Below are 22,004 nucleotides of genomic sequence, written 5' to 3' on the forward strand. Positions count from 1 at the left end.
TCGGGAGGCTGAGGCAGGTGAATCCCTCGAATCCAGAGGTTGCAGTGAGCCGAGATTGTGCCACCGCACTCCAGCCTGGGCGACAAAGCGAGACTCCGTCTCAAAAAAACCAAAACCCAAATAAAGAAACCAAATTGGAGAAAATAGGATTATCATTAAAAAAAAAAAGTATGTTCTTTCTTTTTTTTTTTTTGAGACAGAATCTCGCTCTGTTGCCAGGTTGGAGTGTAGTGGCACCATCTCAGCTCACTGCAACCTCTGCCTCCCGGGTTCAAGCTATTCTCCTGCCTCAGCCTCCTGAGTAGCTGGGACTACAGGCATGCCCCATCACGCCCGGCTAATTTTTGTATTTTTAGTAGAGACGGGGTTTCACCATGTTGGCCAGGATGGTCTTGATCTCTTGACCTTGTGATCCTCCCGCCTTGGCCTCCCAAAGTGCTGGGATTACAGGCGTGAGCTACCAACCCCGGCCTGTTTTTTCTATGTAAGGATAACGTTCACCTGTATTGCAAAGGTAGGTTATCATTTCAGTGCTGGTATAGGACCAGAAACAGAAAAACATTCCCTCGACAACAAATGTAAAATGGCTGTGTTGGGTAAACAACTATTAAATCCAGGAGACAGAAATTGGCCATCTTTCAATATTTGTAATAAAAATAAAACTGTTTCTTTACTTTTCCCCCCAATCTTAATAAATTTTTACTCTAACAACAACAACAACAAAAGCTCGCCCACCCCTGTGGCTGGGCTACCCGCCGCCTGCCTGGGCCTCACGTCTCAGCACAACTGTCGCCCTGCAGCGCCACCTGCTGGCCAAGATGCTCCACAAACTGCACCCAGCTGCGGAGAGGCAAAGGGTTCCTGTCAGCTTCCCCAGTTCCCTTAGGGATGGTGCAGCCCTCGCTGCAGCCCTCGCCGGCCAGGCATGGGGTTCCAGAACAGTCCACTGGAGTCAGGAAGAATCTGGGGCTGGGACTGGTGAGGAAGGGCGGCGGGGGTTGGCAGCCCTAACCTCATATCTCATCTACCCCCACATCCCTGGACTCACCGGCACAGGTGGGACAGCAGTGCTGGGGCCCAGGGGGCAGGAGCTGGCTGGGGGGGCAGCCCACCAGGCTGGGACACTGCCGCCGGTGACAGCGAAGGCTGGGAGGCCCCTCAGGCTGTGGCTACAAGAATGAGTGAGCAGCGGTGGGTCCTGGGCCACGAAAACCCAGAGCTGCCCTTGGCCGGGACTTCCGGCCCCTCCCTCTGCCTGCTGCAGCCTCTTCCGGGACATGTCTTGGGCCCTGAACTCAAGGCTGAAGAGAGACTCAGTGTCTTCTAGACGTGCTCCTCACCCCATGCCCTAGTCTCTGAGATGATGTCTCCTTCTCCTTTAAGTCACTTGGGCCTGAGCCCTCATGTGACCTTTGATCCTCCAGCAGGCTCATGCCATCCTCCTCCCCAGGCCCATGGCTTAGTACCCTGACCTGTGATGTCATTTGCCTGCTCCAAGCCCTTCCATGGCCTTGCAAATAGAATCTCCACAATATGACCCGTAGCCACGTCCCAGGTGGCTTTCCGGCCATACACACCCGCCCTGCACTGCAGCCAGGGGGGCCACCTACGGCCTCCTGCACACTTGGAACCTGCGCTCCTTGTCTAAACCCAGACCTCCTGGCCCTGTTGGCCCCAACCCTGCCTTGTCTCCTGGCCACAGGGATACACTCCTTTGGCCCCCAGAGTGCCTGCTCCATGCAGTGACCAGCTTGGCTGGGCCTCATCCCATGCTGCCCACTCTGCCCCCCCTCGAGGTGCCCCAGCCCCACCACTGTGCCCTCACCTACCTCGCAGATGCACACTTCACAGGGGTCTGCCCCAGGCTGGAAGCTCTCCCCGGGCTCGTACTTCCGGCCCTCATGCTCACAGTCTTTGGGGTGGAGTGAGAGCAGAACGGGACCAGGGGTCCTTCAGGCTGGCAGTGAGGCAGGGGTGGAGTCCTCTATCTCCAGCCTCCCCCGACCCCAGGGAGTGGAGTGTGCACAAGGACGGAGGCCACTTCTCCAACTGCCTGTCTCTGCCACCCGGCCTAGCAGCGGCAGGGAGGTGTGGGCCCAGGGCTCCCTCCTCGCCTTTCCCCTCCCGCCCCAGGCTTCCAGTACCAGAGCATTGAGGACAGCAGTCATGGGGCCCCTGGCGGGGCTGGGCGCAAGAGCTGATGCACTGGATGCGTGCACAGGTGACGACGCCCTCGTGACACACACACGAAGAGCAGGCACTGTTGGGGGGCACCCATCTACTGCCTTCGGGATGCTCTTCCCCATGAGCCAGGCAGCCTGTGGTGCAAAGTGGGCAGGGACGAGCTCGGAGGTTGAGATCTGGACATCTGCTCCTGGCCCCCACCCTCAGTGGTCAGCTAGGCACGTGGCGCCAGGAGTGAGTTTGCAGGGATATGGCGGGAAGGTGCGATGGGGCAGAACTCCTGTCTGTTGTGGAGGGGAAAGGCACTGGGAGGGGTTCAGAACACCTGGGTTCTAATCCTGTTCTGTTCCTACCTGCTCTCAAGACCAAGCTCCAGGCAGCAGGCACTGCCCAGTGCAGCCCGCACCGGCCACAGACCTGGCATGCAGCAGCTGTGTCATAAATGCATGTGGACCAGGTGAATGGCTCCATTGCTAACCATGTGCCCAAGGTAACTCAGTCTCTCCGGGCCTCAGTCTCCTCATCTGTTAAATGGGGATTTCCTCTGTCCTGCCTCCCTCCCAGAGCAAGTGAAATGCTATGACAGTTCTGTGGTTCTGTAGAAACAACACCACACTGGGCAGCGTGTGGGACGAGGGGGCAGTGGGCAGGCTAAGAAAGGCTCAAGTTCAGAGCCAGATGGTCCAAGTGTCCATCTTGACTCTGCCACCTTCTCTATCTCTCTGTACCTCCACTTTCTCATCTGTAAAATAGGACTAAGAGTGCTTATCTGGTAAGGTTGTTGTGCTGATTAAATGAGATATTACACGTAAAGTGCTCAGGGCCTGGCACATGCTACCTGCTCACTGAATGTCAGGTATCTTGATGATGATGATGGTGATGATGGTGATGATGATGATGATGATGAATGGGGTGTGGTTAGGAAGAGGGGCAGCTTTTTGTTTTATTTTTTAGACAGAGTCTTCTTTGTTGCCCAGGCTGGAGCACAGTGGTGCAAATGCAGCTCACTGCAGCCTCAAACTCCTGGGTTCAAGTGATCCTCCCACCTTGGCCTCCCAAAGTGCTGGGATTGCAAATGTGAGCCGCTGCACCCAGCCCAAGACAGGCAGCTTTGAGGGAACTCTAACCAGCACCTGGAAGAGGGATGGTCTGGGCAGTCCGGGACAGGGAGAGGTAGAAGCTGAAGGTGGCAAGGGTGTATGCAAGGGCCAGTTGTTGGGGCAGGGAGGTGGGAGAAGAGCTGGCTGAGGGGAGGGAGGTGGGGTGGACAGAGGGACACAGGGCCAAGGGGCTGAAGCAAGGGGTAGGGCTAGAGGCGGCCATACCTCTGCAGCGAGGGCAGCAGCTCCCCCGCTCGGTGACCTGGAGCTTGCAGGGAAGGGGTGGGCACTGCAGCCGCACACAGCTGACCTGGCCAGCCTGTAGGAGATGCAGGGACACTGGCTTGCTGCCTCGGCTGGGGCCCAGAGGTGCTATGGTCCAGCCGTCACTCCACACCCCCCACCTCCTGCTATACCTGACAGCGACACCACTCACAGCTGCCTGCTGGTCCCTCAAACTCCTCCCCGTCCTGGTGCTCCCGGCCCTGAGAGACGCAGCCTGTGGGGGACACACCTCCTGGGTGGGGGGCCTGTGCCACCCTGCCCTGCTCGGCCCAGCCTTAGGCCTGGCAGGAAGGGAAGGGGGAGGGAGAGGCGGGGAAGGGCGTGGGGGCCGGGCATGAGGAAGGCAGCTCACTGTGGCAAACAGGGCAGAAGCAGGGGCCTGGAGAGGGGTGGGGGCAGAGAGCTGGGGGACATGGCTTCTTCTGGCAGCGCATGGAACCTTCCTGGGGGAGAGAGGCCCATCACACCCTCAACTGGACTGCACATTTCCCCAGGGCTGGAGCCCCTACTGAGCCTGCAGGGGCCCAAACACCCTCCCTTGGCCCGGGACACCTGAGCCCAGTCCTGTCCCATGAGATGTGAAGGGCAGAGTGTAGCCCTTGCCACCTGAGTGGAGGAGACAGCCTCTTCCTGGCCAGAGAGGAGTGTCAAGGGAGGAAAGGTTACCAAGGTCCTAAAGGGGCTGCCTCACCTGGCAGGTGCAGAGGGAGCAGGTAGGGTCAAGTGGGTCAGGAAGGGTCTCTCCGGAGGCAGCAGTGACCCCATGGTAGCGGCATCCTGGCAGAGCGGGGAGTCCAACAGAAGAGCTGCCATCAACAGAACCTCCACTGTCACACACACACACAGCCCCTCCCCCTCCACACATACACAGCCACAGCCACAGACACACACACAGCCACACATACACATACCCACATACACACACATACCCATATACACAGCCACACACACATACACATACCCACATACACACACATACCCATATACACAGCCACACCCACAACCACATACACACACACAGCCACACACATACATACACGCATACACACACAGCAGGGGGGAGTGTAACAGAAAACCTGCCATCAACAGAACCACCACTGTCACATACACACACAGCCCCTCTCCCTCCACACATACACACACAGCTACACCTACACCCCCCCACACACATAGCCACACACACATACATACACAACCACATCCACATATACATACAGCCACACACACACATACACACATACACACACAGCCATAGACACACACAGCCACACCCACACCCTCATACACACACAAACACACAGCCACACACACACATACACGCACCCACATACACACATACCCGTATACACACATACATACACACATACCCACCTACACACAGCCACACAAACATACACATACACACAGCCACGCATACACATACACACCCACACACACAGCCACACAAACACATAGCCACACACACATCCCCACATACACAGATGCGCACACACCCACACACAGAGACCCCCCACATACACGCCCACACACAGCCACACACATACACACACACCCACATACACACACAGCCACACACACACACACATACACATCTCACATACCCAGACACAAATACAGACACACACACACACCCACATACACACAGCTACAGCCATACACACACACACAGGGCCACACACACATACACAGCCACACACACATATACACACAGTCACACATACACACACAGATACACAGCCACACACACACACAGCCACACACACAGATACACAGACACACATACGGTCACACACACACGTACACAGACACGCACACAGACACACATACACACACTGTCACACAGAGCAACACACACACATACACAGATACACCCACACAGAGCAACACACACACACACATACACAGATACACCCAAACACACAGGCCAACACACACAGCCACACACAGATACACACATACACACATACAGCAACACATACACACACATATACACACGGCCACACACACACACACAGAGCAACACACACACACAGAGCAACACACACACACAGATACACCCACACAGGCCAACACACACAGACACACACAGATACACACATACACACATACAGCAACACATACATACACACACATATACACACGGCCACACACACACAGAGCCACACACACACAGCCAGACACACACACATGCATACACACATACACACACACACACATACACAGCCACACACACACAGAGCCACACATACACACACACATATATACAGACACACAGCCGTGCCCAGGACCTCTATCAAAGGTGAGGGAGTCGGAGAGTGAGAGAAAAGTATGGTGGAGCGGCAGGCAGTGGGAGGGCTGGGAGGAAAGTGGAATCGGTGAGAAAGGCACCCCGGGAGCCCCAGCAGGGGGAATGGAAGGGCAGGTGTAGCTGTACCCTGGCAGGTTGGGCAGCAGTGCCCAGAGGGGATGAGTGGGTGGCTGCAGCCCGGAGGCTCACAGGGCCGGCGGCCGCAGGTCACGAAGCCTCCAAGGCAGGTACACAGGTTGCAGGGTTCTCGGGGATCTGGGAACTCCTGGTTACTCAGGTAGGACTCCCCCAGGTACTCACAGCCTTTCAGAGAAGAGACAGAGAGGCCGAGGGGAGGGACAGAAAGGGATGAGAGGGCAGTGGTCATAGGCTCTCAGCTTGGGCCTGTTATGCATCCAAGATCTCAAAGATCTAGCGTGGGGGCTGGGGGGGTCACAGGCCAAGCCCAGGGGGCAAAGCAGTCGTGAGGGGGGCAGGGTTTGGATTGGCCAAAAGGCAAACTTTCTCCCCTTTATCCTGCAAAAAACCTTCCTGTTTAATTTGTAGAAAAACACCCACAAGGAATCTGCTGCCCCTGGGGTTAAATACTCAGCAGGCCATTGCCAGAGGCACCAGTTTCCCAACCCGGAGAGCTGGGAGTAGCCCCAGCTGACTCAGGTGGTGTGGACCCAAGGTAGCGCCTTTCCCACGCTCTTCCGAGCCCACTGATGAATCCAGGAAGGGGTGGGGTCCCAGGGTGGTGGCAGCCTGCTCTTGGCACCTCTGCCATTTGCTCACCTCCCTTTTTAAAAAAGAGGGGTGAATTTCAGGCTCAAAGCCTTGGTGGGCAAAAGTATCTGACAAGGATTTAACAACATTATAATTTGAATTATATTCATTTTTATGGTAATGTGGTCCTGGCAAGTCTAATTTTCCACTTACAGTGTGATATAAAACTCCTTTCTAAATCAATTTAAATTAATAAGTGAGTTAATTGGAAGGCAAATAGTAAATAAAATTACAGTTGGTTAAGGGCAAGTGGCCAAAATGGCCAAGATTGCACAAGAGTGAGGGAAGACAGGGGGACTGGGGGACTGGGTCTTTTTACAAGAGCCAAATTTGGCCCAGAGAGGCTATGTAACTTGCCCAAGACCACACGGCAAATAGCAACAGAGGCAGGAGAAGATCCAGGCTTTAGTCTCAGGCTTTTTTTTTCTTTTCTTTTCTTTTTTTTGAGACAAGGTCTCACTCTGTCACCCAGCCTGGAGTGCAGTGGCGAAAACACGGTTCACTGTAGCCTCAAACTCCTGGGCAATCCTCCCACCTCAGCCTCCGGAGTAGATGGAACTACAACAGGCACCACGACCAGCTGATTTTAAATTTTTTGTGTAGAGACAAGATCTCTCTATGTTGCCCAGGCTGGTCTTGAACTCCTGGGCTCAAGCGATCCTCCTGCCTCAGCCTCCCAAATTGTTGGGGTCACAGGCTTCAGCTAGGGCTCCCAGCCTCGGGGCTTTTTCTTACTGTAATAAATATTTTAGATCCACCCCAGGGCAGTAAAGATTATTCTGACCCAGCCCTCTGGTCCCCCGCATCCCACCCCGGCAGCTCCCTATCCCATGACCCTCACCATCACAGTCAGGGCAGCAGTCGCCCCTGGCAGGGAAGGGGCACAGTGCAGGGGCACATGCCTTGGGCTCGCAGCTCACGCTGCCCTCCCAGCAAAGGCAGAGGTGGCAGGCAGCAGTGGGCGATGGGAAGCGCTCCCCGCTGGCAAACTCCTTCCCCTGGTACAGGCAGCCTGGGGAGAAGGGCAGGGGCTGGGGGGCCGTGGGGACTGGAGGGCTGTGGGGACTTGGTGGTCGTGGGGTTGAGGGGCGTGGAGGATGGGTGTCGTGGGGGCCGTGGGGGCTGGGGGTCGTGGGGGCTGGGGGTCCGTGAGGGCGGGGAGGCCGTGGGCTCCGTGGAGGCTGAGGTCCGTGGAGGATGGGTGTCGTGGGGGGCTGGGGGCCGTGGGGGATGGAGGGCCGTGCCGGCTGGCTCCCAGGCCATGCTGACCGGACACTACATTCCTAACAAGATCCCCGACGTGGGCGGAGCGGGCCTGGAGGAAGGGGACTGGGCAGGGCGCTCCGGGGCGGGGCGGGGCGGGGCGGCAGGACGCGGGTGGCCGGGAGGGGCACCGCCAGGGCGTTACCGTCGCAGGAGGGGCAGCAAGGCCCCTGGCGCGGGTGCGCGCAGGGCGCGGGCGGGCAGGGCAGCCGCTGGCAGGACACGGAACCGTCGAGGCAGAGGCAGCGGCGGCAGGGATCGCCGGGCGGGGAGAAGTACTCCTGGTGGCGGGCGGGGGCCGCGCCGGGCCGTGGGCAGCCGGCGGGGGCTGGGGCGGCTGCGGCGAGAGAGCGCATCAAAGGGGCCCAGGAACAGGCCTCCGAGGGGACCCCCAGGGAGGAGCAGCCGAGGGGTGCGGCCCCTACCTGGGCACTGCGGGCAGCACTCTCCCGGCAGCAGGACAGGCTCTGGACAGGGCAGCGGCACGCAGCGGCGGGCCAGGCACTGCACGTTGCCGCTCTACAGACCAACAGACGCACCACGGGTCAGTGGGTTAGTTGGGGGAGGCCGAGGAGACCCCTCCCACCAAGTGCCACCAGGTCCCACCCCTCCCACCTGGGCGGGCCTCTCCTGGCCTCTGCAAGTCCAGCCTCCGCTCCCCTGGGCTCCTCCCACCCAGGTGCAGACTCACCAGACAGCGACACAGACGGCAGGGGTCAGAGGGGTGGGGGAAGTCCGCTCCGCTGGGGTACTCTTTCCCGCCAAAGGCACAGCCTGGGGGAGGGAGCGGCTATAGCCTGGGAGAGGGCGACTGCCCCAGGGCGCGCTGCCTTCCGGGGGCCACGCCATCCCATCCCAGAAGGCCGCCCTGACCCGCCCGCCTCACCGCTGCAGTCGTTCGGGCAGCAGGTCCCAGGCAGCGGGTGGGCACAGGGGGCCCTGGGGCAGGCGCGAGGCCGGCAGTGGGCATGGCCTTCCTGGCATCGGCACTCCTGGCAGGGGTCTCGGGGGTGGGAGAAGCTCTCGCCGTCCACAAACACCTCTTCCTCCAGGATGCAGTCTGGGCAGTGGACGGTGGGGGCAGGTATGAGGGCAAAGCCTGACAGTCCCTCCAGCCCTGGAGTCCAGAGCCGCCACGCAAGTGCCCACTTGGAAGCTGACTCGACGGGAAAGAGGAGGAAGTGGCCATGTGCACATGTGTGCAGGCATGTGTATCGTGAGCACACACGAGTGTGTGTGCGCATTGGGGGTCATTCACCTGCAGGCAGATGTGTGTCTCTGAGGGGAAGAAGGGGAGTGCTTACACACGTGTGTACCTGTGTTTGACACACGCCCTCACACAGACTCTCTATGCGGGCAGGGACGTGTCCCATGCATCCCAGCACCCGGCCTCCTACGTGGCAGGCTCAAGTGCCTGCTCATGAACCTGTGTTATCCAGGTAGATACATGGGTTTACCTGGGGGGTAGGGGGGTGGGGCCCTAGTGTGGTGGGGGGGGGCAGTAGTTACTAGAAGAGGAAATGGAGCATGGGAGGAGAGGGTGGTGTAGGTACAGGCAGGAATAAACAAATCTCTCTACTCTCCCTCCCACCCACACCCCGTGAGTTCCAGAGAGTTCTAAGCTCTGAAACAAGACTGAAACAATTCAGAAGGCCATTGCTTTCTAAGGTACCTGTTGGGCCCATGGGGCTGTGGGACAGCAGCCTCTGGGGCCCTGATCCCCTCAGGCCCAGTGAGTGCCCACATACCTGGGCACCTGGGGCAACACTGGCCTGGTCCACTCTGGGGCCTGGCACAGGTCGTGGGAGGGCAGTCAACCAAGGAGCATGTCACAGTTCCATCCTGCGAGAGAGCAGGGGAGAGAGCAATCAGGGCATGCCCAGGAGGGGCTCAGCAGGGCAGCAGCAAGGCTGGGCAGCTACCTGACAGTGGCAGGCATGGCAAGGGCTGTCTGCATCCGTGAAGTTCTGCCCATTGGCATACACTTGGCTGTGGTAGGTGCAGCTGTCACAGCTGGGGCAGCAGGCACCTGGGTGGGGCAGGCTGGTCAGGGTGAGCTGGGTAATGCAGGGGAAGAAAGCCAGGATCAGCCCAGGCACTCACCAGGGGGCTGGGTGGGGTGCTGGCAGGGGGCTGGGGGGCAGAGCACAGCCCCGCACTCGGGTACCCCATCTTGACAGACGCAGGCGGTGCAGGGCCGACCATCAGGCTCCCACTGGACTCCCTCAGCAAACTCCTCTCCATCCAGCTCACAGGCTGTAGTAAGGGGGCTGTCACATGGCAGCCTGCACACCTCCCACCCATCCCTGTCCTTCCCAGGACACAGGGACCCCACCTTCGCCATCCCCACTGACACTGTAGAATGGCTAGTGGACTTAGCAACCCGTACCCCATCCTGGGAAGGAGCACCCTCCTTCTGCAGCCCTCAGAGGCAGCGCCCATAGCAGCTACTCCTCCCCCCTCACACACACCTGGGCAGAGCTGGAGGCCAGAGGCAGGCAGGGCACAGGGGGTGACTGGGCACTCCTGCTCCTCACAGGAGACCTCGCCAGCCTAGGAGGGAAGCAGGTGAGACACCCTGAAGGAATGAGGCAGATCTGGGTGTGAGCGGAGGGACCGCCTACCTGGCAGGAGCAGCGGACACAGAGGCCCCGCTCTTGGAGTCTGAAGGTCTCCTGGCTCTGATACTGGTGTCCCTGGTACTCACAGCCTGGATGGGATGACAGGGGCGTGGGGGTATAGGGCTGGAGGCAGAGGGGAAGCTTCACGTCACCCTGAGGTGTCCAACCCCCACCCTGACAAAGAAGACCCAGCTGAGTTCTCCAGGGCGCCCTGCCAGCAGCCCCCTGCCCCCCACAGCTATGCCACAGAAGCGCAGGCCCCAGCATGGTGCCAGTTTGCCATGAGAAGGTGTGGTGAGGACTCACTTTGGGAACAGGGGAACAGGGGCTTAGGTCCAAGAGAAGCAAATCCCCCACACCTACAGCCTCTCTGCAGCCAAGGCCTGCCCCTCCCGCAGAGACCCCGGCCCCCACTCACCATCGCAGACAGGGCAGCACTGCCCAGGGATCTTGCCTGGGTGTCTGCAGGGCACTGGCGGGCAGGGCAGAGGCTCACACTGGACACTCCCATTCTGCCAACAGGGCCTGGTCAGCACGCCAGAGGCAGGCCCCGGAGCCAGGCCCTCCCTGCCAGGCAGCCACACTCACAGCACAGCGGCAGTGCGAGCAGGGGTCCCCTGAGCCCACAGGCTCCCCGCTGCGGTGCTCCCGCCCGTTTAGGAAACAGCCTGTTGGGAAGGCGGGCCTTAGATGTTCCTCAGGGGCCCCTCCCCGCCCTCTCCTGGCCTTCATGGGACCCCGAGCAGGGCCACCCATTAGTTTTCTCCAGGTTGCCCACCATGGTCAGGTCCCTGCCCTACCCACCGACTCACCATCGCACACAGGGCAGCAGGTGCCTGGGAGGGGCCGGGCTGGGTATGGACACAGGCTGGCACATTCTCGCTGGCGGCACTGGATGTGACCCTCCTGGTGGGGAGAATGAACAGGGGAAGGGGCCGACAGGGCTCAACCGAGAGGTGGAAATGGCATTAGAATCCCAGCTATCCACTTATTAGATGTGTTTATGGGTCGAATTGTGTGTCCCCGCCCCCAAATCCATATGTTGAACTCCTCACCCCCAGCACCTCAGCCTGTTACACTATTTGGAAACAGGGTCATTGCAGATGTAATTAGTTAAGATGAGGTCATACTGGAGCAGGATGGGTCCCTAATCCAATATAACTAGTATCTTTTTTTTTTTTTTGAGATGATAAAAAAGACTTGCTGATAAAACAAGTTGCAGGTTTGCAGGTTGCAGGTTGAGATGGAGTTTCGCTCTTGTTGCCCAGGCTGGAATGCAATGGTGTGATCTCAGCTCACTGTAACCTCCACCTCCTGGGTTCAAGCGATTCTCCAGCCTCAGCCTCCCAAGTAGCTGGGATTACAGGCATGCATCACAATGCCCAGCTAATTTTTTATATTTTTAGTAGAGATGGGGTTTCACCATGTTGGCCGGGCGGGTCTCAAACTCCTGGCCTCAGGTGATCCACCTGTCTTGGTCTCCCAAAGTGCTGGGTTTACAGGCGTGAGCCACTGTTCCAGGCAATATCCTTCTAAAAAGGGGAAATTTACACACAGACACACACACAGACACACACAGGGAGAACGGTATGGAAAAGAGAAGGCAGAGGTTCAGGTGCTGCAGAAGCCAAGGAATGCCAGAGATCACCAGCAAATCACCAGAAGTGAGGGCAGAGGCTGGAGCAGATTCCTCCTCACAGTCCCAGAAGGAACCCTCCCACACCTTGATCTCACACTTCTGGCCTCCAGAACTGTGAGAGAATATATTTACGTTGTTCAAGACACCCAGTATGCACTTATGCACTTTGTTACAGCAGCCCAGGAAACTCATACAGATACATAAACTAGCATGTCACTTAAGCTCTCTGTGACTCAGTTTACTTGTCTGAAAAAAAATGGACCTGAAAAAATAGTCCTGTTCTCATAGGCTTGTTGTGGGATGAAAGGAAACAAGGGGTCTGGTGTGGCATCTACCTCTAGAAGCTGGTACTTAGCATGGTGGCTACTGCCACTACCCCATGGCCTGACCCCAAAAGACCCCATGCCTTGAATTCACACCCACATCACTGAGCTCACTGCCTCCAGCCCCATCAGGGTCTGAGCAGCCAATGACTTCTCATGGGTGGGGAGAGGGAGGACGTGGTTGTGTCAGAGGCGTTTGAACCAAAGCAACTCCATCTTGAATAGGGGCTAGGTAAAATGAGGCTGAGACCTACTGGGCTGTATTCCCAGATGGTTAGGCATTCTAAGTCACAGGATGACATAGGAGGTCGGCACAAAATACAGATCATAAAGACCTTGCTGATAGAACAGGTTGCAGCCAAAACCCACCAAAACCAAGATGGCAATGAGAGTGACCTCTGGTCGTCCTCACTGCTACACTCCCATCAGCACCAAGACAGTTTACAAATGCCATGGCAATGTCAGGAAGTTACCCTATGTGTTCTAGAAGGGGGCATCATGAATAATCCACCCCTTGTTTAGCATACCATCAATAAATAACCATAAAAATGGGCAACCAGCAGCCCTCAGGGCTGCTCTGTCTATGGAGTAGCCATTCTTTTACTCCTTTACTTTCCTAATAAACTTGCTTTCACTTTATAGACTCACCCTGAATTTTTTCTTGGGCAAGATCCAAGAACCCTTCCTTGGGGTCTGGATCAGGACTCCTTTCCTGTAACATCTTTCTGGCGACCACTGAAGGGATGATAGTGCGGAAACCCCCGACCCAAAGGCTAATTTTTGGTAAGTGGTGGGGTCTGGTAACATCTTTCTGGTGAGCCATGGAAGGGACAATACTGAAGAAACCCCCTGACCAGAAGGAAATAGGCTGCAGCACTGACTGGCGGACTGTGGGTAAGTGGGGTGCATATACCCGGGTAAATAATGGGATTGGGTTAGAGGCCCAACTGAGGGGAGTTAGAGGCCTCTCTTAATAAAAGGCAAGGATGCTTGATGGACCTTGGGATAGAGGCCCAACTTGGGAGGGTTACAGTCCCTTCTAATATTTAGAGGGTTAGAGGCCCCTCTGGGTAAAGTCCCTCCTGGTTAAGAATGGGTTTGGCACTACGGGATGTTAACTGCTATTCTCTTGGGATTAATCTGCCTTGTACTCTTTGCTGACGGCTATGGGTGACAGGATTAGGCAAGTACAGGATCGTGGGACATGCGGAGCTTTTTCCTCCCTAAAAGGGAAAACTTAAGGGCTAATAGGACTGCCAAAAAAGATCCCTTCATGGCCGGTTGCGGTGGCTCACACCTGTAATCCCAGCACTTTGGGAGGCCGAGGAGGGCGGATCACGAGGTCAAGAGATTGAGACCATCCTGGCCAACACGGTGAAATTCCGTCTCTACTAAAAATACAAAAATTAGCTGGGCGTGGTGGCACACGCCTGTAGTCCCAGCTACTTGGGAGGCTGAGGCAGGAGAATCACTTGAAACTGGGAGGCAGAAGTTGCAGTGAGCTGAGATGGCGCCATTTCACTCCAGCCTGGCGACAGAGCAAGACTCAATCTCAAAAAAAAAAAAAAAAAAAAAAAAAAATTCCCTTCTCTACCGATACACAGCCACCCAAACTTTTGAGCAATAGGTGGGTCTTTCTCTGGCCTCCCTGAGCACTTTGCCTTTCCCACTCTGCCTCAGTCAATGTGTCCCCCTGTGCCCTCCACTGCAAGCTGGTTGAATGAATAGTAATAATCACTGTTTATTTCCTCTGCAAAGTTTTGATTAATGGAAAAGAAGAATGTGTGAGCTAGTCTTAAGCTATAGTGAATCTGGTATGCTTTGTTTGTCTTTCTGTATTGTTCTGTCATAAAGAAAGGTACCTTAGAATAGAACACAGGCTTAGGACACCTGTAAGCCTGCTTTGCAAGACAGCCCAGCAAACTTGTCAGTTACAAACTTTGCTGCAAGTCCCTGAAAAATAACTGGATAAGGTTTCCCTCTTGTCTTGTATGTCCTTGGGAACTTGACCTTGTAACCACATGGCAGTACTTTCTCTTGGTCTCTGCCATCACAATGGTGACTTGAGTTCAGGGTTCAGCTCACAACTTAGAGGATGAGTCCTTTCTCTTCTTTCGTCTGTGTATTTATGTGTTGTGTGTGTGATGTTTATACAGAAAAGAGGTTTAATTAATTGGTTTAATAAGAGCATAAATATTTTGTCAGAAAAGTAAAAAGTCTAATGCCTTTTAGTTCATGTGACTTAAGTAATCTTTGGGAAATAAGGACAGTTTTAAAGATTATTGATAAAATAAAAATATCTTCAAAAATGTAGACATTTGGTCTAAATTATGCAGGCCAGATATTAGGTTTGCTAAATGCTTTAAGGTCATAACCTGCTTCTTTGACTTTTGAAAATTATCCAATTTATTTTGGAGCTTTAGATTCTAGATAAGGCCTGGGGACATGTGGAATTAGCCATGTCTCCTAGCTATGCAAAGAAGGTTATAAAGCAAAGAGATTTTATATAAGAAAGGATCTTGTGTGGTAAACTCTTGTCCTAAAGTAAAATGACTGATTGTTTAAAAAGAGGAATGTTTAGGACAAGTCAGAAAGTCCCAAATATATTGTAGATTGTCTGTGTGAGTCATGAAAGAATTCATGAAAGGGAATTTATGCAAGAAATGTTGTACAATTTAAAGGTTGTTAGGCCTCCTAAATGTGTCATAAAATGCCACTGTGACTTTTTTTTTTTTTTTTTTTTTGAGACAGTCTCACTCTTTTCCCCCAGGCTGGAGTGCAATGGTGCGATCTCGGCTCACTGCAACCTCCGCCTCCTGGGTTCAAGCCAGTCTCCTGCCTCAGCTTCCTGAGTAGGTGGAAGTATAGGCATGCACCAGCATGCCCAGCTAATTTTTGTATTTTTAGTAGAGATGGGGTTTCACCATGTTGCCCAGGCTGGTCTCAAACCACTGACCTCAAGTGATCTGCCCACCTTGGCCTCCCAAAGTGCAGGGATTACAGGCGTGAGCCACAGCACCCAGCCCCACTATGACTCTTAACTATACAACTTGCCTGCTTTACAGTTAGGTAAGGCCTGGGACATGTGGAGTTTGCCACACCCCCTAGCTGTGCTGGAAAATGTCAGACCTTATTCTGCACTTCTGCCTGGTGTGTCCTAGGCTAGGCTCCATACCTAGTACATAGTTAAAATCCTGAACTTACCAAGGTTTTCACCAAAAGTAAAAGTTGCTAAGGATTAACACTGTAACATGTAATTGAGACTACTGAAAAAGCAGTTCTACATGCAAGGCATGTAAGAAAAGTAGAATGTGCTTTTGGTAAAAGATTATAAAAAGTCATGGGAATGTGGGTTTCTAGCCTAAGTTTAGAGAGTTAAAGGATTGTTTTAAGTTAGATAGAATAAAGCTGAAGGTTTGAGCAAGTTGTGGAAGGTTTGTGAAAAATTAATCTTGTAAAAGAAATTGTGTGTGAACATATTGGTTAAAGTTAAAGGGGTATTATTCAGTTTTTCTGTAAATTGAGCATTGGAATAAAAGTACAACAGGTTTTTCTTAAAGCAAAACCTGCTTGTAATCTGCTCTTTAACAAAAATTTGTAAAGGCTTATAAAACATTTATAAAAATCTTACCTTATAGTCAAACTGATTAAGAAATATATTTGTCTATCAGGTTTTATTAAGAATTGGGTTTGACATCAATAATGCACCCATGCAACAGTGACATTTGGCTTATTTGGTATAAAAGTCATATGGGAAGTATTGTCAAATATGAAATGGTATTTGGTTTTTTTTTGGGCTGTATTTGTATAAATGTGTTACTGGTATGTGTTCTAAAATTATAAGAAACTCCTATAATGCTGATATGACTTAGTGTGTGTTATTAATAATTATAATTGTTATGTGAAATTATTATATGCCACAAGAGTAACCAAATTTCCTTATCAATTGTGGCTTTAATAGCAGCTGTCCTAAAACTTTTTGCCATCCACAAAAAATTGATGTCTTGTTTTAACCCTCTTTAAAAGGTGGTTTTATAACCAACTATAGGACTTCAACAGGTGCTCTTAAATGCAGGTTTTCTGATAACTTTGGAGATTGTGACATCAGAATAGAAGAAAAAACTTTCAGAACTCAGAGAGCTGAGCTGAAATGTTCATGAGTATCAAACAGAAGTTAACTGCATGGACTCTGACATTATCTATTTGACTTTTTGCTCAAAACGTTGCTGATCCTTTGTTTTGTTTTTCATAGTCAAGGACACTTTTTCTGAGCTATTTACAGCTTTTGGCAATTGAGTAAAGTATACTCCTGTGAACAAAATTGGAGCATATTTATTTCTCTCTACCTAATTTATCCAGAATTTGGAAACTATTTGTGAGTATTCTTAATTTATGGCAATATAGCTATTTGCATGAGTGCAATAAGAATCTGTTTTCTTTTGTAACAGGACACAATTGGAGAAACTGGCTATTTTACCAAGGCTTCGACTGGAATGGCATACTTTCCCTTAAGGAATCAAATTTGACTTGTAGAGCCAATAAATGCCCCTTGGAGAAACCGGCCTCATACCTTGCCTACACAGTCTCTGTACAGGGTTTCTGACCTGTGGTAAGTAAAAAATGTCACTTTCTAACAGGCCCAGGAGCCCCAAGTTATCTTGGAACCTCAAAAGGAGAGGAATTTACTCAACTCATAAGTATTTGAGGGCACAAACCCATGGCAAGGCTTGGCTCAAAAAAAAATCTTATCTGAGATTCTTTATGAAACAGAGTTCCATCAAAGCCAATTTCAAAGAGCTTATATAAAAAATAATTATTCTTGTGGCACTTTATACAAATAATCAGGCCAAATATAATAAAGCAAGTCAGTGTTACCATGATTAGTCTTTAGTAAAAATGGGAAACTAGAGACAGAAATATTATATTTCAAGAACTATGGTATACTTGTTATTAAATTCTAGTCTCAGCAGTTGTTTTTAAGTTTTTGCAATTTAGACTGACTGCTTGCTCCTGTGACCCAACCAGAGATCTCTGGCTGCTGCTCAAAAGAAACAAAAAGGACAGGTTATGTAAAAATCTGGAGTCAATATTCTAATTCTGGGCATGTACTGGAATCATCTAGCAACCCCATATCAGCTTGGTTCCAACAGTTGCCCAGTTCATGGAAAGCCTTCTGATTTAATTTACTTGAGATAATTTTACTGATTTTGCTTTACTCTTGTGGAATATATTTCTGTTGTACTCTTTGGGTAGGAATAAGGATAAGCTTACTCAACGTTTTCTTAAATTAAACTTTTATTAATCTTCCAGATATCAACTTTTGTTGGAACTCAGAGTTATGAATGGCCCTCGCCATGCTGATGCTTTCTGATTAAGCACCTCTGTACCCTGAACACAAGAGAGAGAGACCCTAATAGTTAGGCAGGAATATCATTGCCCCTATTCAGCCTGAAGAAATTACAAAAGATGGATTTTTGTCCCTCTGCACCCCTTAGGATCAAGGGTTCTCTTATAAAAGGGAGAGGGAAAATGTCAGAGGCATTTGAACCAGAGCAACTCCATCTTAAATAGGAGCTGGATAAAAATGAGGCTGAGACCTACTGGGCTGCATTCCCAGATGGTTAGGCATTCTAAGTCACAGGATGAGATAGGAGGTCAGCACAAGATATAGGTCATAAAGACCTTGCTGATAACACAGGTTGCAGTAAAGAAGCCAGCTAAATGCCACCAAAACCAAGATGGCGACGAGAGTGACCTCTGGTCGTCCTCACTGCTGTACTCCCACCAGGGCCATGATAGTTTACAAATGCCATGGCAATGTCAGGAAGTTACCCTATATGGTCTAAAAAGGGGAGGCATGAATAATCCACTCCTTTTTTAGCATATCATCAAGAAATAACCATAAAAATGGGCAATCAGCAGCCCTCAGGGCTGCTCTGTCTATGGAGTAGCCATTCTTTTATTCCTCTACTTTCTTAATAAACTGCTTTCGGCCGGGCGTGGTGGCTCACGCCTGTAATCCCAGCACTGTGGGAGGCAGAGGGGGGGCGGATCATGAGGTCAGGAGATCGAGACCATCCTGGCTAACACAGTGAAACCCTGTCTCTACTAAAAATACAAAAAATTAGCCAGGCGTGTTGGCGGGCGCCTGTAGTCCCAGCTACTCGGGATACGGAGGCAGGAGAATGGCGTGAACCTGGAAGGCGGAGCTTGCAGTGAGCCAAGATCACGCCACTGCACTCCAGCCTGGATGACAGAGCAAGACTCCGCCTCAAAAAAAAAAAATACATAAACTTGCTTTCACCTTACTCTATGGACTTGCCCTGAATTCTTTCTTGCGCGAGATCCAAGAACCCTCTTTTGGGGTCTGGATTGGGACCCCTTTCCGGTAACAATTGCAGTGGGGTTGGGTGCCCTGTAGCTTTCGCACAGAGTCCTTAGTCCTTAGCAAGCTGTCAGGAAGCTCCCATGAAACACAGCCCTCCTCAGGTGCCCCCACCTGGCCTTCACGGCTTACATGTCCCTACCTCCCCCAGGCTATTCCTTATATCTGGGGTACGTTCCCCTCTTTTTCCCTGCTCAAATCCTACTTACCCTTTGAGGCCTAAGTAAACACCACCCCTCCCATGAAGATGTTCTAGATCTGTGCTGCCCAGTAGAAATACAATATTAACCACTTATGTCATTTTAAGTGCTCCAGCAAATGTTAATGTTTTTTAATTTTTTGAGACAAAGTCTTGCTATGTTGCCCAGGCTGGTCTCAAACTCTTGGGCTCAAGTGATCCTCCTGCCTCAGCCTCCCAAGGTGCTGGGATCACAGTCATGAGCCACCATGCTCAGCCTCACAAATGTTTAAAAGTAAAACAAAACAGATGAAATTAATTTTAACAACATATTTCATTTGGTCCAATGTATCCAAACTGTTATTTCAACATGTAATCAACATATAATGGATTACTATTTTACATTCCCCTATTTCATAGGAAGTCTTTGAAATCTGGCATGTATTTTACACTTATGGCACATCTCATTTTGAACCTGGCCACATGTCAAGTGCTCAGTAGCCACAGGTAGTAGTGGCTGTGAATTGGACAGCACAGTTTTAGATGCCTCAAACCGTGATTCCCCTACTCTGGAGCTTTTGCCGCTCGCCATATCCTGCCCGGTCTCCTTCTCTAGCCTGTGAGCTCCTTGAGTTCATTCACTAACCCAGGCTGAGCACCTCTTGGGCTCAGAGCTGGGCACGCAGATGAGCTCTGCCCAGCCCCCGCCTGCACAGCCCCCAGCAGACAGCGCCTAGGTCTTCTCCACTGGGTCCCCTCTCAACACCTCTGCGAAGTACTCCATGGAATGAGCAAATGAATACAGTGGGCCTGAGGGCAGGGAGGGGGACAGACCAGGAGCAGCCTCAGGACTCACCAGGCACCGGCAGATTCGGCAGGGGTCCCCAGGTGTTGTCCACTCTTGGCCATGTTCCCAGTGAGAGCCACCTTCTGTGCAGCCTAGGATTGAGGGGTTGAGAAGAGGGAGGCCTGGTGGGAGCTGGCCTGGACCCCAGCCTCAGCCTGCCCGCCCTCCTCGTCCACATGCCCTCTGAGGGCTCTCTCCTGAGCCAAGACTAGATGGGGTCAGATCTCTGCCTAAGATTCCCCAGTGGCTCCCAGTGCCCCAGGCAGGGTGAGGCCTCAGTTCCTTAGCCTGCCGTTTCTGGTCTTCCGTGGACAGAGCGTAGCCACACCCATGTGCCCCACCTATCTCCGGCCCCTCGTCACCTCTCACACCTTCCCAGCCAACATTGCACACTCACCCTCCGTGTCAGGGCCACGCCTGTGCTTGATTTCTCCCCTCTTCCTAGAAGGCTCACTGCCTTCCTCAGCCCTTCACCAAGCTAACTGCTCTTTATCCTTAAGGGCCACCTGGGGACCAGCTGCCTCCAGGACGCTTTCCCTCCTGTGCCCAGGCTGGCTTCGGTCTCCTTCCTGTGAATTCACACACTAGCTGGTGCCTGCTTCTGTTCCTGCCCTTGGCTGTTACAAGATTTTGCATTAGTGTATGACTCAGTGTCACACTCTAGTGGTCATCCCTGAGGGCTGACCCCATGTCTCATGATTGGGGAGCACAAAGTAGAAAGCAAACACTTATTAAGCTGCACTATGAGGCATGGAATATCATTATCTGCACCTCACACATGGGGAAATTGAGGAAGAGAGTCACACAAGCACTAGGTGGCAATGGCAAAATTTGAGCTCAGGCATTCCAGCTCCCCCATGGACCAAACCCACTGGAGGCCGGCAAGGTGGGCTCTGGAATTCAAGAAATGGCACGACAACCTACCTGTGGCTCTACCAGGGAGGGGCCAGGGGCTCTCACCTTGGCAGGTCGGGCAGCAGTGCCCAGGCCTCAGCACTGGCTCTGGGCAGGGGCTAGGCGGGCACTTCAGGGCCATGCAGTGAACTCGGCTCCTCTGTAATGCACCAGTGGCTGTGAGGCTTCAGGTCTGGCTCCTGCAGAGGGCTGGGTGGGCGGGTGTTGGGCACCCTCGGAGGAGGGGGGCACAGGGCAGGGATGGAGGGAGAACCTAGCTGGCTCCACCTCTCGGGAGGCATGTGAGGGGGCTGGAGGAGTGGCAGGTAGGGCCCAGGGCAGGGCAGGTGTCCAGGGAGGAGCAGGGCCTGGGCAGAGGGGACAGGTGGACTCACCAGGCAGGTGCACTGCAGACAAGGGTTGGAGCTGGACAGGAAGGTGCCCCCCTCCTCATAAAGCTGACCCTCATACTCACAGCCTGGGAAGGTTGGCAGGATGACAAGTGGGTCACCAGGGAGCAGGGTGGGTGGACATCACTTGAGGTAAGGCATGACCCCAAGTAGGTACTGGACCCTTGGGGTTGAAGGGATGGCGGGGCAGGGCAGTAGGTCACCGGGCTGGCAGATGAGGCAGCACTCCCCAGGTGGGGTGCAGCTCTCCAAGCAGTTGAGCTCTGAACATGAGGGCCCCTGGCACTGCATGGCTCCTGCCTGCAGGGCAGACACTGAGCCAGCCCTCCCTTTCCCCCACCATCCTCCCTCTTTCTCTCTCTCCTGCTCTCCCTCCTCGTCCCTTCCTGCTCCGTCCCTCTCCTTTGCCAGAGCTGGCTTACTCTGCAGGCCTAGCAGGCTTCAGCCCTGATGCCTGGGCAGTGGCAGTAGCAGCCCTGCCTAGCCCCCACATTTGGGCTTGGCATGGCCAGGCTGGCAGTCTGCCCAGCAGCAGGGATGTGGGTGGTGGCTGATTCCTTTACCTGGCAGGTGCAGATGACACAGGGCTCTGGATGCCATGTTTCCCCAACCCCGTGGCCCTGGGGCAGCCTGGAAAACCAGGCCCAGACCCCCAAGTAAGAGACCCAAAGGACTGGGTGCCACATTAAAGGGGCACCATTCACGTGACAGACATCAGAGACTTTGATATTTACTACCCCTTTCCAGCAGATGGCAGTAAAGTGTCCGACAGGCACATCATCAGCATGGTTCCATTATT

The 22,004-nt window shown here is 53.0% G+C and overlaps 1 protein-coding gene across 1 annotated transcript in view; it reads right to left on the minus strand.

Annotated features, from left to right (window-relative positions):
• KCP (kielin cysteine rich BMP regulator) overlaps positions 1–22,004 on the minus strand; it is a 34,211-nt gene that overhangs the window by 6,084 nt on the left and 6,123 nt on the right. The window contains exons 6-29 of the mRNA XM_055392224.2: positions 21,191–21,273; positions 20,862–20,955; positions 19,911–19,993; positions 11,342–11,435; positions 11,118–11,197; positions 10,948–11,041; positions 10,533–10,618; positions 10,380–10,461; positions 10,012–10,164; positions 9,831–9,937; positions 9,657–9,750; positions 8,795–8,968; positions 8,600–8,682; positions 8,334–8,427; positions 8,054–8,245; positions 7,487–7,657; positions 6,004–6,180; positions 4,261–4,346; positions 3,922–4,012; positions 3,701–3,783; positions 3,510–3,603; positions 2,145–2,318; positions 1,830–1,912; positions 1,049–1,169 (exon numbers count right to left, since the gene is read on the minus strand). Coding sequence (XP_055248199.1) covers positions 1,049–1,169; positions 1,830–1,912; positions 2,145–2,318; positions 3,510–3,603; positions 3,701–3,783; positions 3,922–4,012; positions 4,261–4,346; positions 6,004–6,180; positions 7,487–7,657; positions 8,054–8,245; positions 8,334–8,427; positions 8,600–8,682; positions 8,795–8,968; positions 9,657–9,750; positions 9,831–9,937; positions 10,012–10,164; positions 10,380–10,461; positions 10,533–10,618; positions 10,948–11,041; positions 11,118–11,197; positions 11,342–11,435; positions 19,911–19,993; positions 20,862–20,955; positions 21,191–21,273 — 2,673 coding nt within the window. The remainder of the gene's footprint in view (positions 1–1,048; positions 1,170–1,829; positions 1,913–2,144; positions 2,319–3,509; positions 3,604–3,700; positions 3,784–3,921; positions 4,013–4,260; positions 4,347–6,003; positions 6,181–7,486; positions 7,658–8,053; positions 8,246–8,333; positions 8,428–8,599; positions 8,683–8,794; positions 8,969–9,656; positions 9,751–9,830; positions 9,938–10,011; positions 10,165–10,379; positions 10,462–10,532; positions 10,619–10,947; positions 11,042–11,117; positions 11,198–11,341; positions 11,436–19,910; positions 19,994–20,861; positions 20,956–21,190; positions 21,274–22,004) is intronic.

Source organism: Gorilla gorilla, chromosome 6, assembly GCF_029281585.2.
Source record: "Gorilla gorilla gorilla isolate KB3781 chromosome 6, NHGRI_mGorGor1-v2.1_pri, whole genome shotgun sequence".
Taxonomy (NCBI): domain Eukaryota; kingdom Metazoa; phylum Chordata; class Mammalia; order Primates; family Hominidae; genus Gorilla; species Gorilla gorilla.